General features: G+C 36.0%; 1 protein-coding gene across 1 annotated transcript in view; it reads left to right on the plus strand.

Moving 5' to 3' along the window:
• PLXDC2 (plexin domain containing 2) overlaps nt 1–19,935 on the plus strand; it is a 139,982-nt gene that overhangs the window by 113,667 nt on the left and 6,380 nt on the right. The window contains exons 11-13 of the mRNA XM_018075168.2: nt 2,301–2,454; nt 3,846–3,884; nt 15,235–15,395. Coding sequence (XP_017930657.1) covers nt 2,301–2,454; nt 3,846–3,884; nt 15,235–15,395 — 354 coding nt within the window. The remainder of the gene's footprint in view (nt 1–2,300; nt 2,455–3,845; nt 3,885–15,234; nt 15,396–19,935) is intronic.

Raw genomic sequence — 19,935 nt, forward strand, 5'->3', positions numbered from 1 at the left:
TCAAACAGGGACTATAAACCTCCTCTGAAAGTTATTTGGGGTACTTCTAAACCAGAGCAGTTCATTTTCAAGGCACATATATAAATATGCTGCTGGTGTTTCTTTTCCAGTGTCCTCCCTTTATAAGGACGTTTAGTTTGGGAGTTGGTTTGGGGTTTTTTTCATTTTTCTTATTTCTCATTTGGGGACTGTGGTAATAGGAACAAATTAATTTGTGACACTTTTAATGTCCTGATGGCCATAAAAAAAGAGCAGTTATTTTTCAATTTTTGCTGAAGGGGCTAAATTTTCTCATGAGTTTCAGCAACATATGCCTTCTGAAGTGTAATGTCAGGTGAAACTCAGGGAAAAACAAAGCCCAAAGTGTCTAGTTAGAAAAGCACATTCTGTTTTATTCTCAGTAGAAGCAAAGAGAAGTGATGGCATAAATCCAGACTAATGCAAGAATTATTTTTTTTCTTATAACTGTAATTGCAAAATAACTGCATCCTACTTGCTGCCTTGTTACATAGCCTTGAAGCTTCAGCTTTGCAGTTTGTAATCTGCTGATTCAAGAACAAAATTTCTGTGAAGAGTAACCTCTTCAAGAACATAAGACAAAAGTTAGTGGGAGTGTGTGTTATTATAGTACATGACCTTTGTATGGCTTTAATCCAATTATAATTAACTAGGACTCAGTTGTGCTTGTAAATGAAGTTACCCAAAAAATGCTTTCTGCGGGACAGTAGCATCCCATTCTGCTTTTCCTTTCTCGTTTCAGTCCAGCTAGTGCTCCAAGGTTCAGTACAAGATCTGAGAGGAAATTATCAATACACTTCGTGTATCTGAGAAACTAATAAGTTAATTTGCAAAATTTCGGTCTATTTGATTGCAGTTCACTGTCCAGCTTTCAGGCTCTGGAGTAGAAGCAACAGCTTACTTAGCATCTTCAGAATTACACCTGAGCTGACTGCTAGAGTTCAATGACAGATCAATAATTAACATACAATGGTTAATTTTAGATGCCTTCACTAAAGAGGATGAATAGCGGGGATTCTCATAACAGGGTTTCTTTATTTGTAATATATATTTTGAGCTAAATTTTTATTTAATTGCATCAGTGAAATTACCAGTAGTTTTCAAGAAAAAACACAAAGAAATTTGAAGAATAGTTATCCTGCAGGCACTGATACCTTTCTTTAATGTAGTATATTGTTTTTGGTAAAACAAAGGATAATAAAGTACCTGTGCATATTAAAAGAAAGACAGGGCCCACTGGGTTTTGACAGTCAGATCTCAATAAAATGAACAGGCTTTGCAGGATGCTACTTCTTATGAAAATGAATGAGGACAGCAGGAGTTAAGTGCAGTTCCCGTATTTGCTGCAGGTTAATTGGGTGTATTTTCCTGCAAAACTGTGTGATCCATAAAAGGAATTATTCATTACATCTGCAGAATTTTAAAAATGTCCAGAAATTTAAAAAAAAAACACAAAAAAAAAAAAACAAAAAAAAAAAAAAAAAAAAAAAAAAAAAAAAAAAAAAAAAAAAACAGACTCAAGATTTGTATCAAAACATTTGCTCATGAAAATAAGTTAAATTATTAGATGATGATGACTATTATTTATAGTGTGCTAATATATTACAATAATTTTCTTCATTATTATTTATTATAGTTTATATTTAGAATATATTTTGTATAATAATTATTATAGATACAAATAATACATGATATTTTAATATTATGTAGAATTAATAGCCATATAGTGAATGTTTTGCTCTTTTGTAGTAAATAAATATCTATAGGCTGAATACATGCGCACATTTTACACATATATGTGTGTTCTTCTGTGATAACTCCATGCAAAGCCAAATTAAATGCTCCACTTAACTACACATTGTCCACTATGAAGAGTTACAGTTTAATTCCCACATATCCTTTTCAACATATGTTATGGCACCTGTATTGATGGCAGTGAGCTTTCATTATAGAAGAGTAAAAATATGAATTATAATCTTATATGTTAAAATAATAACATGCTTGACAATTTGGGAAGACTTTGAAGCCTTGTCATTAACAATTGAGAGTTGTAAATTTCACAGATAAATGAAAAAAAAAAACATGTTACTGGATGCAGTGTAGAGTACTTCAAAGGAAAAAAAAAAAAAAGAAAATTAAAAGATAAAGCTCTTGAAATTTCTTGATTTAGGGTTTCTATTATAATTCATTTTATTCCAGCAGTTTGTCCATGCTTAAATTCTTCATTCAGTGGCAGTCTCCACTTTAATTTTCTCTTCTTTGTTTCTGTTGTTTCCCCACAGGCAAAAGATAAGATCTGTGAGAAGAATATAGACACAACTGAAACACCTCCATACTCCACCACCACCCTTCTGCCAACCACCACAAGGTTCAGAGTTTTAACAACCACCAGAGGATCCACCACTTCCCACCTTCCAACTAGCCTGCCCACAGAAGGTGGCGTGTATACAATGCATTATTCTATAGTGCAAACAAGTCATTTAGAAGTCAAAAAGAAATTTATTTCCTTTAAATATGTGTGTTCGTGTTGACCTTTTTTCCCTGAGGCAGCAGAAGGAGCTGGAAATTGCAGTCAAGGCGATATCTGCTACAGGTTTTAATTTGCAACTCACTCTTGCAATAGTAAGGTGCAAGGGGATGAGGGCTGGAGGAGGGGATGATGCTGGAGAAGCAAAGGCAAGTCAGGCAGACTTCTGGAAAACCTGAGATTACAATGAGTTTTTCATATTCCTTTACCATCAAACCATAGTCCAAACCTGCTGAAATAGCAGTAGTAGAGAGTCCTATTAAAGTTAGTGAAGCAACTCCCTCTACAGACTTAATGGATTTTTAATTTCTTTAGGTATTCTATTTAGCCAAGTGAAAATTATAGATAATCCAAATTAAAAATGTCTTTGAAATATGCCTGTTTGCTTTTTTCAGTCAGTTGACACTGTTTTTTTCATGTAGTGCTCACTGTTATTGTTGTGAAATAGTTTCTCTAGGCTTCTGAACAGAATTAACTGGGTAAGCGATGGTGTGTCAGTTCTCATCCTTGTTCCACTGGCTACTTAAATCTTGCCTTTCTGGGTTTGGGATATTCTACTTTCCTGCTTTGGGAGAAAATTCAACTGGGCAGGAAAGTTAGATCAGATCAATCAAAGAACATCTATAAAGTGTGTTTGCATCTGTCTGTTGGCATTGTATGTTAACAGAAGAAAAGGTACTAAGTACAGGCAAATTTTCCTAGTGGCCTCTGACAGGAAAATTTGAGCTGAAGGCATTTCAAAGTGGGAATCTACTGATAGGAAAGTCTGGTTTTGTTTGCACCAATAAAAGTTTAGAAACTGTCGGTACAGCGTTTGGACTGCATTAAAAGGAATATTCCCTGGCATTTTGTTCTTTAAAATTCACAAGAAGAAGAGGAATATGGAAATAAATATGATTTAATATTGGTAGACTTTTTCATGATTCTTAGAAGAGGAACTAAGTTATTGTCTTACTTTATTATCATATGTTGGGTCATATAATCCTTAATATGACAGAATGCTCAAGATATGTATGAACATGTAACATAAATGAATTATTTGTAAACATTATGAGACAGACTCTAGTACCCTTATTTACCAATATTTTGAATCCTCCTGTACACTCTCATAAATGATTTTTTTAGTGGCAAGGAGGTGAGGTAATGCTCAGTGTAAGAAACACCATAATCAAATTCTCATTGAGTTGAGTACCAAATAATTTTCTAGCTGTGGAATTTGACATTAGAAACTGATTCCTAAAATGACTCATGACCTAGAAAAATGCATTTTCCTTCAACTAACTCTGAATTTCCTTTATAGATGACACCAAGATTGCACTGCACCTAAAAGATAATGGAGGTAAGAGATTTATTTTTTCTGTAAGTAGTGGCAGTAATTTGTCAAATTATACCCCACTGAACTTCACTAATCAAAATCAGATTGTAGAAATAGTTTTTCACCAGATTCCCACAGGACTTTAGCCTTCCACATCTGTGTGGAAGAGAAGGAAGGCAAATAAGCTTCAAAACTGCTTAGGAAAATTAAATATTTACAACTCTGTTTATAATTCTATAAAAAAACCAGCAGGTTTAGTTAACTTCCATGTATGGACATATTAAGTAAATTTTTAACTGTACTAATACAGTTATTGGTTATATACTCTGCAGGGGACAGCTTTTGTCATCTTCTTTTTGGTTCAAGGACTGAGACCTGAGGTTTGTTCCTTCTCGCTTTAAAGTGGATGAGAATTTCTCTTCCCTTATTAGTTAGAACAGGACTGGATTGTGAACATAGACCTGTGTCTCTGTTCACTGCCAATCTAGAACTTGCTGAGGTGAAAGAGAAGATTTGGCTTGATTTCTGCAGCCTTCAGAATGGTCTATCAAACCAGAGGATGATTTTTTCAGCAAATTGAAATAAATTATATTTCCACTGATATAAAGGGGAATATTATTGGCTCTGATTGCCTTTCCAAGCAGGCAGCACCCAGCTTCTCTCATGGGTCAGGGGAACAGGCAGCCAAGCATAGCAGCAGGCACAGGCAGGGCGCAGGGTCAGTCCAGCAGCTCAGGGGAAGCAACTGTGGTGAACCCTGTGATGGTCTAGTCACCCTCAACTGAGTCTGCAGAAACAGTGCCGACCCAGGGTCAAGGTAGGAAACCAGGTTGGCAAGGCAATGAAGGAGCAGCAAGGTAGCAGGCCAGGGACAGCAACCAACAGCACAGCTCAGGCAAGACCCATCAGCAGTCCCAGAGGAAGTGAGGTGATGAACCAGGTCCATATAGAGATTCTGGTCAGTAGCAAAAGGAAAGACAGCTCCAAGGTCCATCCACGGAGACATGGCCCATGGGCAGGACTGGAGACAAGCTACCTTCAGCATTGGTCCAGGAGACAAGATCAAAGATGGGACTGAATACAGGCTCATCTACAATGTAGCTTAAGTTTGGACCTGAGCTTACATGGAGATGCCAGTATCATGGGCAGACGTCCCAGGTGCAGCAGTCCTGAAAGGTGGTGTGTAGTGGTTTCTCAGGACCCTCACAGAGGATTATTCAAGTTTTGAAAAAAAAGAGTGCAGAGGCAACTTGGCAAGTTGGTCTGTTTTCCTTTTGGTATTTTTCAGTCATATTCAGCCATTGTTTTCTCCTTCCCTCAAATTAGAGATCTTTTCACTCCACAGGAGGTAGTTGTCATCCACTTCCTTACCACTTTGCTGTCACTAACTACAGGTTAGCAGTCACATAATAGTTGGTCACATGCTGTACTGGGCATTGAATTGTCGATTTGTTGGTGGTGTTGCTGTTTGACATTGCTTTGACACATAAGTGATCCCTTGCAATAAGGTGATCTGTAAGTTCAGGGTAGTACTTTTAGGCATTTTCTCTATAGGAATGTCCCTGAACATTCTGTCTCTTATTCTTCTGGAAATGAAATTGATTATTATTTTGTTGTGAAAAGTGTTTCAGTATTCTTAAAGGTCAATAGTCAGCACTTCACTCGCCTGTTCTGCTCTGTACAGGAGGCATATTCTCAGCTGAACTGTGCCCACGCTCTGCCCCATGAGCCAATGCCCTATGGCAGGTGCGAACCTGGGACTAGGCAACTCTCCATCATATGCATCTCAAACACAGCTCAAAATAGTATGCTGTTATATAAAAAACAATTTAAAAATTAGGGTTTATAAAACACATCCAAGTTTCTTTCAGTTTGGGAATTGCAACAGGATTATTTTTTGACATGTCTACTCTTTGCCCAAGATCTGAAAAGAAAAACTCCGTAAAAGTAAACAAAATGTGGAATACTAGAGAAAGTGATAGATGGCTGTGGCCTACTTGGTAGAGTGAGATGTAGGGTTTGTAGTATTAGTTATCTTAAATATAGAACATTCATGTCCACTGAGAAAGCTGCTACATTTTAGGAGGACAAACCAACACCTGATGTGATTATTCATTTTCCTTGAGCTGCTTCTTTTATTCTTGAAATTTAAAAAAAATGAAAATTACTTCAAACAACACAAAAGCAAAGCAACACTCCAGGATTTCTCATTCACACAGTAAACGTAGCTTTTAATCTGAGAAGTTCTTTTTGATGAATCTTCAATTATGCATTGAATTTTCCAGTGACCCCTAGATTAGACTCAGATAAAACCTCTGCAGCCGCAGGCACATTCTTTGATTCTCTATACTTTGTTAGCCTTTCATAAAGAGTAGATTATTCCAGGTCACGAATACAGGGTCTTTACTTTCTCACACTAAATCCTTTAAAACTCTAATGAAAGGGAACCTTTTAAAATAGAAAACCAAAGCTATATTGGATCAATGATTGCCTATAGTTTGATGTGTCCTTGGGTGATAGCAGTCAATATCTAGTGAGGCACAACAAAAGGATTCCATAGAAATTCTGCATCTCACCTCTGCCTGGAACTTTTGAAACCAAATATTATAAATCAATAACTAAATTTAAATTAAGTTTTGTGTTCTGGTCATACTGATTTGATCTTTCAATTATGTGAGAAAATCAATTGCAACTGTCCTGTTATTCACCCACAATCTTTTGTGGCATATCTTAACGAACATTTCAAATTTGTGTGTTTCTCTTTCTTTACAGGCAGGACAGATGCCTATTGCATACATGCCTAAACCATTTTAAAATACTGCTGGCATGCCATCACAATTTTTGTTGTATCTTGGTTGTCCTTAAAATAAAATGCCTTTTATAAGTTTTAAGATATATCCAGCACTAAAAAAGTACATTTTTTTATTAATTGCAGATTCTATTTTTTTTAATTTTTCTTGAAATACAACACAGCCAACTAAACAGTTTAAAAGCCTAATTTTTCATAAAAATTGTGAGCAATTGGTTGTGGCTAGCCAGTAATGTAGTATTTTCTTCTTGAGAACTCTTTGGTGGATGATTTAGATGATTGGCCGGAACATCTAGACATTTTATTTGACCTTTTTAGACAATTTGTTGTGATGATTTGATTGCAATGAGTCCCTCGCAGTCCTTCAGCTTTAAAACTCAAAAGAAAAGTCTTTGTCTCTTGGGCAGCAGGTGTCGGAAAAAATGCTACACTTCTCATTCATCAAAATGTACAGAAATGACTGTTTCAAAAAAAGGAAAACTGTGCAAAAAAAAAAAACCTACCTGAGGGAGAAAGCTATTTTATTTATTTGTGAACAAGTTCATCCCAATAGTAGTGCTAGGAAATGCCTGTGTCCTGCTACTTTCACTCTCTTGCGGACATTTTCAAAGATGGTCTAGATCCTAACATCAGTGATGGACAGGATTAACATTAATGCTATAGAGAGTTCAATTTGAGCTTGAGGGATTAGGAAACTCAATAACAAATGACTAATATGCAGACCCAAGCCAGATATAAAATGATATATGGTATCTACTCTTACAGTTGCCGGGATTTTGCTGTAAAGGCACACAGCTGATTTTGTTAAACATATTAATTTTGTGGACTTTGTACAAGCTCAAGGCTTAATATGAAAACCCCATGTAGCTCTAAATGCAGATGTTAAGGAGAGCTACATGTAAATAATTGGATAAACTTTTAATGCAAGGCTGCATTACTTAATGTTTTATCTTATCATCTTATCACCTGCTCCTGTTGGTGTCACAGTGCTACAACAGTGTGACAGTTAGGGCACACAAAACTCTTGTGATCTTCTCTTTTTTTAACTGCCTATTCCACATACTGTTAACCCAGTATTTGCTGCCAGAAACCTCTTGCAATCTCCTCTGCACTGCTTACTCATCTTTGACATCAGTGTGCAGGGGTAACTGTGAAGGTCCAGTGAAAGAAGGCTAATAAGAGCTGGACGTTTTGCACTGAAGTACCTGAAGTTGTTCTGTCTCCAAAAGGTGTGGTGGGCACAGGGGTGTGTAACTCTGCAAACATTAGACGCAGCTTTAGAGAGGAACTGCCTGCTTGATGTTATTGTTTTGTGTTTGCTTGCAGTACGGTCAAGTGGAGTCAATGGACTGACTGAATCTAAATTCTTAAAATCTGGTAACTTTTTGCTTATCTGGATTTGAGTCAGCTACCTTTCCAGGCCAAACAGTGCAGTCCTCCATGGTACAATATTGAGCTACATAATGACCCCTTCTTGATGCTACTAAGTATTGTAATGGCTTCCATGGCCTCAAGCAATTCAAAATAAAACTAATACAGATGAAAACAGTTGTAGCATTATATCATATTTTAGAGAAGAAGAATGAAAACCCTTACCTAACACATTTAGAGTGCTGTCATCCTATGAACAGAGGGATTTGATATTAATGTGCTTTCATCAATTTACTACACTAAGAAGTTGATCAATCTTGGAGAGACTTACTGAGTTGCCCTGGGTCCTGCAAAATATTGATAGCACAGCCAGATACTGAATTCAGAATTTGTGGGTTACAGTTCCTAATATTCTCACTCAAAGACCACCTTTCACTTTTTACATGCAACTGGAAATCAATTTTTAAAGCATTAGCTAAGCCATAACTGAATAAATCATCATGAAATTACGTGAAGTGTAACAGTGGTTTAACCTCCGAATGTTAACAAATGCTAAGGTAATGAATCCACAATTCAGGAAAATCACACACCGTTACTGTGAAGAAGTTGAGAACCCCAGAGCATGCTATTCTTAAAAGAGGTAGAGAGAAAATTTTTATGGATATTCCTCTGAGCCTCCTTCCAAGTGTACTTCCGTTATTCCTTCCCTGCACTCCTTCCCTTATTCCCTCCCACAGTTACTATATGTAGGTCATTAATCATCTTTTCAGAAATCTGCATTATGTACAAGAAAAAGCTTAGGTTTGGAGAACGATATACCTGCTCCATAAAACAAGAAGCCTCCTGGTAGATTCACATTCCAGATGTAAATGGAGGCCCAGAAAAGGGGAAAAATTCAGTGGCTCTATTGAGCTCAGTGCAAGCTGTAACCCTATGTGTTCAGCTGTCCTAAATCCTATGTCCTCCCTTTTTGCAGGAGCCTATTAACTCAAACCCACAGTCATGTAAATAGCAGTGATGCAGTTTTCAGGGTAGAAATTACATAGGCAATAGGGTGGAGGGTTGCTGGAGTGAACTTGGATCTGTAGTTGCAGGCCCAGATCAGGTAGCAAGAGAAAGTTTCTGCTCTTTGGCTGACCAAAAAGTAGAACAAATATATGGAGAGGAGGTGTCAAAAGACTTGTAGAAATTTCTCACATAGAAACAGCTATCAAACACCCTGAAGTTCCTGGATGGCCGGAACCAGATTAATAATGATCCAAAGATGGTTATGGAAGATGAACTGTTCTGTTAGTAAGGATGGTTGGAAGAGGTTAGCACATGTAACATAGAGTATCAAACAGGCACTGGATAGTAGTGAGCAGAGATGGACTTGACCTGACAGATTCAGCTGATTTGCCCAAAGTCAGAATGTTCCAGCACTGTCACTGGCAGACAGTTTTATTACCATGGAATAAGTCTTGGAAAGGGTTGAAAATTGCTTAGATGACTTAAAAAAAGTCAAGTATACATTATCATAGATTTCTGATATCTCAAATAGCATCTATCCTAAGCAGTACATGCCTTTGTTTATATATCAGTTTTGTATAACTACCAAATGTAGTACCCAGAACCCAACCAAGAAGTAGAAATGTGCAGCTAAGAAATCAGCTTTCAGTATATCTCAATCCCATCCACAAGTCAGGACTTTAGACTGAGATATTTTTTACAGAATGAGTTACAAAACTTGCAGTCTCTGATGACATCAAAGTCAGATTGTGTTGTCACAGTGAGTTTGAAGTTACCTAAATGCTGCATTCTTTAAGGATAATCAAGTTTCTGTGATTCTATAATAATTTCACAGTAATAGTAATAATAATAATAATATATAAGCATAGCTGAATTTCCTAAGCTGGTATTTGAAGGATAGTGGGTTTTATGTAAGAATAAGATACTCATTTTGCATTAGCATTAATAATATGGCACAATATACTTTAATCAATAAAATCAATTAATGTATTTTTATTAAACTGGACATGCTACAGTTTCAAAATCATGATCAACTCCAAAACAGTCATTACCTAACCTGTACATTGCAAGGGGAGTTCTGCAGTTTAGAACTATTGAAAAATGACATATTTGTGTGGAGGCTCTGAAAATACTATCACACATTCTGTTTCTGTATTGATTGATCATCTATTTAGAGCATACTCATAAGTAATAAGAGTAAAAGAATAGGTAAGTCTGTACTGTAGACATGGTTACACCTGAATGTGGTTATACCTATATATTTTTCCAGTCTGCTTCATATGTAGGAGCTGTTTTCATGCACTTGTGCCCAGACCAATTTTGCCATAAAACTAAGACCATGCCAGAAACACTGACAACTTCCTAAACCAGAATTTCTATACCAGTAGTACTGCATAGGTGTTCTCATCCCTAGTTTCATATTCATCTGACCAAACAGCTAAAAAATTCATGGGTTTTGATGGACATTAAAAATTCATCTAATTGCTTCCACATGACCTAACAGCAAATACTCATTTTATCACAAAACATTCCTATATGAGAAGAAATTGTAGGGGTCCTTCCCTATGTCTTTGTGACAAATTCAGGGGTTTTCCCTGAAAATTCGTTCTTCTTATAAAAAGAGGGGAGAAAAGAACAAAACTCAGTACTGAGTTATCATCTTTAGGCTGATTTCTGCTATTTAAATCACCTATATCCCTGGCATTCTGTGTCAGTCAGGAGAGTCATATAAGGTATCCCTTATTTTATCCCTTAAAGATACATGTGTATATAAGTGACTTTGAATTTGAGGTTCAATTCCAATTATGTTTTTCCAGATTTTTTTTGCCAAAATGCAAGACTAAAAAGGAATTACATGGGTTTTGCAGGGAATAGCAAAATGTTATTTTCCAAGTTTATACAAATAAATGTCCCTTTTTTTTCTCTCATTTGCCTTTTGTTCCATGTCACTTTACATAAAGGAAATTTTCTAGACAGGAAGTACTAGAAGTTCGTCTATTTTTCCTCAGTTTTCCTGTAAAACTTTTTCGTATCTCTGCTGTCACAGACAGAGATATTAATCTCTGGAAATTAAACTCTTTTCCATCTCATATCATAAGAGGTGTAAATGTATGTATCACAATTTTGGTTTCTCATATATAAAACTATTACAGTAGAAACTCTTTGTAATCCTTAGATTTAGATAATGTAAAACAATCTATTTCATTATTTTGCAGATCTCAATGGTTAACATGCAATTGTGAGAAAAATAATGTTGAGAAAGTATCCACAATGTGTTTACAAACACTCTAAAGCAGTCCCAGTTTGTACACACTTTGTTCTGTTAAGTCAGTGTTACAGTCCCCATGGGCCATGACCACATTTTCTTTCATAATTCCTTAAAGTTTTTTGTTTTCCTACTCCAAAAGAAGCTAAGTCAGCAGTAACTAGAGACATAATACAGTAATTTTAAATCAAATATTATATAGTATTTGTGTTTATTTTGCAAACAATGAGAATATTTTTATTGTGTTTTCACTTTTGTTTTTTTAAACAGAATTCCAGCAAGGGAGTAGTTATTTCATTTTTGGATTCTGTGCCTTTATATCAGGGAAAAAAGCTACTTGCTGTTTCCGTCCTGTAATTCAGCACCTACTGAGAAGCAGACTGACCTTGGAGATGTTAATATGCTCCTTCTGCTTAAAAGTTTTGTGCATCTAAGAGTTTGGGGAGACGTTATAAATATAGAATATATTGTATGTAACAATTGCTTTCTGAGCACAAGACAAGGAAAGTTTGGGGAAAGTTCCATTGAGAATACTCCTTTTGGGAAAGGCTTGGTCATAAGCCTCCTGTGGGTTTAGCCTTATCTGGAACAGCAGATGTGCTGTGATAATCTTAGTAAGATTTCTACACCTGGAAAGGTTTCTGAACCCTTGTTTTTTCATCTGTTTCCCTTGGTGGCTTTTAAAAGAACTGGCAGTTGATTTTGCAGCAAAGAGTATTTTCAAAGTTGACAACACTGTTTATTGTCTCTGTGCAAAGAGAGTGAAATCAATTTCTCATGAGTATTTGAGCCCTGGGGGTCAATGGACTGAACTTGATTATGGAAATTACAAGTTACTTACACTTGTTGTAATTTAAGAAAAGCATTTCTTTTATTTCATTATTTTTTGCATTTGGCATTCTGATCACTGCACTGATGTCCACACAGTGCTCCACCCTAGACTATTAGAAATCTAGGCAGGCAGTTGTCACCTGTGTTATTTGGAAGAGACAGTGTTCTAGTTTGCAAAGCCGGGTGCTAAAAGCTGAGAAAATATCAGATCAAAAAGGATTAAACTGATGACCTTTACAGAGTGCTTAGGACCTTTGCTGAAGTCCAGCATTTTTTAATATGCAGAACATGATGTTCTGCCTTCAATCATAAAATAGTAACAATACAAATTGCTCATTTAGTGCAAAACGGCCTGAAAATGGGTACAACGACAAAGCAGTTTGTGATGCACTGATATGACATTGAAGTGAAGACTATGAAGCTGTCAAAAAGACAATTATGAGACAAACAAGATATGAATCCTCTGCTCCTTTTGGGGGGCAGTTACTTCTCAGTAGGGTGACTCACACAACTAACTGCTCATGACTGGGAATTAATAGCCCAACCCAGAGGATGTACAATCAAGCAGGCCTTTCCTGATGGCCTTTCAGTTGCTTAATTTCCGTTTGCATGGTACTAAATATTGTTACACTGCATGAACAGAAACTAAGACTTCTATATATTCATCTATTCTCGGATGAAGTGAGTATTAATGGCTACATCAAATAAAAGGCTCTGCTATCTGAAAGTAAGAGGAACCTTTCTTTCAGGTCGCCTTTCTTTCCTGTCTCCTTCGTGAATCTTACATCCTTTGCTATATAATGCTACAAATACTAGTAAGTGTTTCAAGGACCCTTGGGGTGAGAATTTTGAAAATAGATCCTCCAGATTCTAGGCAATATCTCCATTCTTTCGCTTCAGTGTAAAAGAATGGCCTGGCAATTTTTACTGTATGTACTGTGTTGAAAAAAATTTTCAAATAAGATAAAATCAAATAGGGCTGACACTACTTTTCTTTTTCAAAAGCTCCTATATACCTTTGTGTGAACTAAGCTTTAAGAAAGCTAAGTAAATCCCTTTCTAGGATTTAGGCAGGGAGAAGCCTGGTTCTTGGGACCTGTTTATGCCTAAGCTCAAACTTGATGTTCAGAGTCAGCACAATTAAAGATGAAGTTCCTGTGTGGACAGGTACTCATGAAGTTTGCAGTAAAAAGAAAGATATCTTGAGGATTAGGCCATACCTGAATGGGGATCATGCTTGCAACTTTTTATTAGATGCATTAATGCTTCCCACATCATACTTTAGCCTCTCAAGTTACTGGAATCTTTATCTTCTGACTCTGTTACTCAGGTCCTTACTCCATAAGCTGTCACTGACTTTATGGAAAAGAACAGAGCAACACTGAGGTTTTTCCTCTTCCAAATCAAGACTGAGGAAACAGGGACAAAAGCAAATGTACATGAATCCCTTCACTACCCCCACAGAATAGTAACTATTACCAGGAGTAATAGTTAGAACTATGTCTTGGCTAAAATAAGGCATCTTCATTTTCCTTTTCTCCCTATTATTGCAATGGTGCCATGCAATCAACTGGATGATGAGATGCTGACTTCCTTGGTCTGGTGAGAAAAGTGCTGCCATATGTGGATGCATGAACTGTTACACTGAGATTAACTGTTCCTGTTTTCTTTTATTGCCCTTCATGCAAGGCATTTAACACTACCTGGATCAATATACCTTTCTTCTATTATTTTCTATTATATTTCTATTATATTCTCTTTATTAACATTAGCATGGAGTGCTCTACTCCAATCTGATGAATGGTAAAAAACCATGTACAGTTATTGCTACTGCTGTTTTTATAGTTGTTGTTACTATTAATAACAATAACATGTAACTTGAAGTGGTACCCCTAACTCAATATCTGTCTTCAGAGAACAAATAAAAGGGAGTCCCTGGCCTCAAAGAACACAGAACTCTAAGACTACCAAACAAATAGTTCAGGGGGATGGCACAGCAAAAAGGATGACTGCAGAAATCAACAGTTTTCCTTATAGTCAACTTGGCAAACAAGCATAGTGAGAGGAAATTTAAAAGTGGAATTGAAAGAAAATTTCTCATAAGCAAGACCAGAGATAGGTGCTGTATGGAATAAGGCATAGAGGTGATTAGAAGGATTTTCGGAACAGTAGAAAGCAGTGGGAATATTAGGAGAATGATGTAAGTTTGTGAAGTCAAATTACCAGTGCTCTTCTGGTGTTTCTTAAACCTAGGACTTCTGAATGGCCCTTTTGCCTGCAGAAGTGGGCAGTACAGTAATTCTTCTTTTATGCAAGAGTATGCTGAAGAACAAGCAGTTCTACAGGTGTTGATTGATATATTGAGAGACTGTTTCCACAAAGGTTACAGTGTTGTTAAAAGACTTTCAGTCACTTATTTGGAAGCACTGCTGACAAGTTGCTTGTGTGACAGAGAGAGCTCTCTTTTCTCCTGATGGTAAGAAGTTTAGTAAATGGATGGTCTTCTGTAATACTTCTTTAATACTTCAGTATGATGAGTGTTCCATTCAAACCAAGATTAGAATATTTCAGGATCAGTTAGCATCCATCTGTTGCACTTTCCACTGTCTGATTCAGTTGTACAAGGTGGTTCCAAACTCCCATACAAGTTAATGAATAAGGCTTTCAGAATGTGTTTAATAGTTAGATCTCAAAAGGGTTTGTAACATGTCTCAACTTGAACATTTAAAAAAAAAATAGAAGGTTCAAAATGTATTCAATTAGTACTTTTTGTCTGTGAATGAATTGCAATAATTTTATGAGGAAATCAAGGCAAAATTCATTATGAAGGTAATTAGGAACTTCAAAACATCTAACTTATATTCAAAAGAAGGACGTTAATTTTATTGTCAGAATTAGTAAAACATTTGAAAATGTCTTTCCATTAAGATTATGAGTTGTAGGAAAAAGACATCTAATATATTTTCCCAACCTGGGCTGCAGAAAACAAGGTACATGAAACGCATAAAAAGCAAATGCTTATTTGCCATCTGGGGAATGGAACGGATAAGACATACATTACTGTGCTATTAAGTGTTCTTTTTGTGCAGCTTCGACAGATGACAGTGCAGCAGAGAAGAAAGGTGGAACACTTCATGCTGGCTTAATTGTTGGCATTCTAGTCCTGGTCCTTATTGTGGCTGCAGCCATCCTCGTGATGGTCTATATGTATCATCATCCGACGTCAGCAGCCAGTCTCTTCTTCATAGAGGTAAGACAAAAGTAACAAGTTGTGTCGTCAGTCCTGTCTCTTGGCTCAAATATTTGGGGTCTCCAGAACTGATCTTTCTTAACTAAATTGCAAAGTATTCTTGTGTTCATAGTGTAATCTTTGGAGAAATGGACCTCCCCTAGCAAGTGATACTGTTTTGCTCCTAGCATGTTTGTCACTCAGTTCCTTCTTTAACTACCATCACTATAACTTTTTTGCTTTTAGATAGCACATATATCTAAAAGATATATCTCAGATACCACTCCAACTCTCTTTCCTATCCTTCATTTTCCTCATGATAGTATTTTTCCATCACCTTTCATGTGCACTGGCATTTTGTTTCAGGATAAATATTTTTTCTGTTATTTTCCTGGGGAGGGGGGAAAGAAAAGTGTGCATTACTAATTCTGCAGAAGAGCTGACCACTAAGTTTTTAGCTGAAAACCTGTGTTAGCTGTTCCTTACATCATTTGAAGAAATATTTTAACACTTTGTCTCCAAGTGTGAGAAAGATTTTTTTCATCTAATTTTTTTACATCTATCATCTTCTTTTGCTCTTTTTATTAGTGTAGAGAGAAACAGACTCTTTTACACCATAAGTCATCTGAACTATTTGAGACATCTCCTTTAGGATTAGATAAATTACCATTTTACTCCCTCAAATACAGATAGCTACCTTAGGTGCAGACATCTATGCTGCAGATGCTGACATTTAGTTAGTTCACTTCCACTGTTCTTGAAAATGTGAGAAAGGAACATTCTCCATAGGTGTTTGAATCTTCAAAAGCCTATGAATACTTACACCTACTTGTGGATTTTTTTTCCTACTAGGCAGTGTTCCTCTACCTTGTGATAAGTGTAGAGTTACTAAATGTGAAAGAAAAGGCTGACTGTTTGTAACCCCCACTTGTAGTATTCCCCTGCTATTAAGAGCCTGGACACTTCCTGCTAGACAACAGTGAAGATGCAAAACCACTGTGTCACTAGGGACATATCTAGGAATTTCTTAGGTAAAAACCTGGACCAGGAATAGAGGAAGTAGAAGTTCATTCTAGTGACAGCAATGAGAATTGAAGTGAGACATGCACATGAACAGAATGATTCATCTTTAAATCATATTATAATAAATATACTTCTTAGATGCAATAGTAGTGACAAAAATCAAAATGAATTGTTATCAGTATTCCAGCCTCAAGTGATGTAACTGTGTTAACCATTAGGAAACAGAATCCATGCAATAAAATATAGTTTTCTTTCATGTTTATGCAACATTTCAAGCCAGTTCTCTATTGATATATACAAACAAAATTCCACTAAAGTTCATATATAAAAGAGGAGGTTTTGTCCTTTTTTTTTCCTTTGCACACAGGTTGAATTTCTATTCTTTCCTTCTAGTTAAAGCAAGTTTCTTATCTGTCATGGTGTGATTGAAAAGACTAAGTAAACGGCAACACCATTTTTTAAAAGGAGGGAAGAATACTAAATTACAATACACATTTATTTATTTATTTTTGTTCTCAGTATATAGTAAGGGCATGTTAATTTATTTCTTTATTTATTTATATCATACTCATCATGCAAACAGTGGTGTCTTAAACAGTTTTGTTAAACCTCTTCCACTGAATTTAATCTTTAGGTGCCACTAATCAATCTATGCAGTCAACGCTAAAATGTCTTCTAGCAAGCAATGTAGGCTTTTAGAAAAAAATGGAAAAGCATGTGCTTTGTGTTTAAAATAAAGGAGTAATCTATTGGATCTACATGTTTCCAACATAAAGAAGAACATATCTTCTCAAACTTGCATTTTGAAACTACAGTACAAAAAATAATGAGGCAAAGCTGATATAAACAGTGTTACAAAAAGTGATTTTTATTGCATTTTTGTAACTGAAAAATATTTGATTAAGCTCTTACATATAACATAATAGCCCACACACCACAGCAGACAAACTGCATTATTTATGGGAAATGAATGAAATGTGGATCTGATTTTACCATTCTTGAGAAAGAACTCAAGAGAATTGCCATGGGCTTGGTCATGAAATGAGAAGCATATAAATATTTCAGAAAATTATACTGGTTTGAATGAGTCTCTTGATTAATAAAGCAAGCTGCACAGTTAAAACAAGATGTGACAGATGGACAGGCAGCTCCCTCCTGCAGTTGTCTAAAAAATTATGAGTACACTGTAGTCTGCCATGAAGTCTTCTAGCCAAATGAAGATCTGCATCAGTTTATATATCATCAGTAATTAATATAACTCTAAGGTTGGTCAAAAGAAAGAACAGGAACCTGGCCCATTTCTGTTTCGTTTTAAACTTTACAGGGGTATCATATAACATTAAACACAACATTCATTCAAAACTGTAATATGACTAACAGAGAAACTTCTTTTTACACCTAAGTTCTAAAACACTGTCATGATTTTGTAAAGTGTCATTTTCAATGAGATTTTGTTGGGGTTTTTAGGTTAAGGGCTATGTAAGTGATTTTTACTTGATTTGTTTTATAGTCATGACTGATTACCGAATAAAGAAAAATGTAATAAACTGACCCCATATCTGAGGCTTCAAGTCTCTTTCTTCCTTGTATTCTCTGCAGATATTATTCAATATTCAATTACTGCCTCACTGAGGTTCTCACATAGCTCCTCTCAAATCCCACTCATGTTTGTCATGTAGTGAGCTCCCCCACATAAGGATAAATACACCCACATTTTGACTGCCCTCTTTACCAAGGCAATCCTTCTGAACAACATTAAATGATATTCTAAGTGCACTAGTTTAAACAAACCACACAAAGCCAAGAAAAATACAATTTATTATAAAAGCAACTATTGTCTTAGAACAGAGTAACATTATTCTATTACTTTTTTACTCTTAAATTCTGAAGAAAATGTTTCCTCTAGTGTTTTTGTTCATAGCTGTTGAGCAGAATGCACATGTGCAGCCCCACTTGGAATAAAAATAGCTATTTTGAGCAAACAGCTTGAAAAGTCTTGAATACCTATGCTATTCAATTTGACTATGATAGTATGCAATTTTAAAAGAATGCTATCCAAACAGTTCAACACATTTTCAAAAAAATTCCACTTTTTGTTGTGTGTAGAAAATTCAAATCAAAATGCAGTGCTTTCCTGTTTCTTCCAGACTCCAGACTGCTCATGTTGTTTAAGTTGGACACTTCTCTGGTGACCTAAGGGTAGAATGAATTATCTGCTTTTAAAGTTAAGGGAGCTTCAATCAAAGTTCCAATGAATGCAAGCTCTTTCTAAAAGCTAAGAGTAAATGTTTTCTAGAGATTAGCTTACAGACTGACAGAAGAGATGTTGCATGCTTTGGTTTTCTATTTATTTATCATTATCCTTGCAGTATTTTATCTCCCTTGAGTTTGATTCAGTTGCCAATAATTTTCCCTTTTAAATCATGTTACATACGTACTCTTACCTTGAGGAATGCTGTCTCTTGTGTATACTTTGAACTGATTTGCACTGATTCTTGGAAGGCAGCATTCATGTCAAATAGTGTTCTTCATGACTTTTTCAACAAAGCAGAAGCTTATGTCAGAAATCTAGCGACAACATATATAGCTACAAGCTAACTATAGCACAATTAAAAAGCAATTCCTTTATTCACTAACCTATGTGGTATAGTTGCATTCAGGATGTGAGAGTTGTTGGACAAGAAGCCAGTCATGATGCCCTGAATGTCAGGGATTGCATAAATGTGATACAGATTATAGAAAAAGTGATATAAATATCTGGAGCTGGATATAAAGAGATGGGAAGAAATTCTCAGCTGAGCCAGATGGATTTGCTCAAATTTCAATGAGCTATGGACCAGATTACAGCTTTGGTAGTATTTTATATTTTACTTCTTCCTTTCTTTTCCCTCATGTTCTTTTTTTCTTACGTTTTTAACCTTTAAGGATCTACTTTTATGTGTGAACTATGGAACTATTGAATTAATTGAGAGCAATTAATTTCCAGGGAATATTTAGCAAATTGAAAAGCAAGGCATATGGCCAACCACATTTTACTCAGATGTCTTGCCTGTTTGCACTGAGTTATCTGTGGATAAAAGGGTTGCACATGATACAAGAAATTTTCACTCGCATACTTTGTATTTTTCTTACCTTCCTAACTTACATAGTGAAACAAAGTCCTTTTAAGGCTTGAAACTTACCTCAGCTGTCATCCCAGTGCTCTGCCTTTGGGGATCAAGGGCGACATGATCTGAGAAGACAGCAGAGGGATTGCTGGACAATATGAAGGCAAGGAGTCAGACATTGCAGTGTTTCTTCCCATATGGACAGTGATACCATTACCAAGCATGCCTGAAAGGCTTGACAACAGCGGGATAAAATTTTTCTGTGCTGATTCTCTGTGGGTAGGGGATTTTAAGGAGTCTAAACTAACATTGCAAATTGGGATCATCTTAACCTCAGGCAAAGAACCTTTCTCTTGTATTCAGCTTATACATACAAAACCAAATCCAACTTATTAATATATGTGGACTCTGAAGTTGTGAGAATATGAATG

This window comes from Manacus vitellinus, unplaced genomic scaffold (assembly GCF_001715985.3).
Source record: "Manacus vitellinus isolate BGI_N305 unplaced genomic scaffold, ASM171598v3 scaffold_3_pilon, whole genome shotgun sequence".
Classification (NCBI taxonomy): domain Eukaryota; kingdom Metazoa; phylum Chordata; class Aves; order Passeriformes; family Pipridae; genus Manacus; species Manacus vitellinus.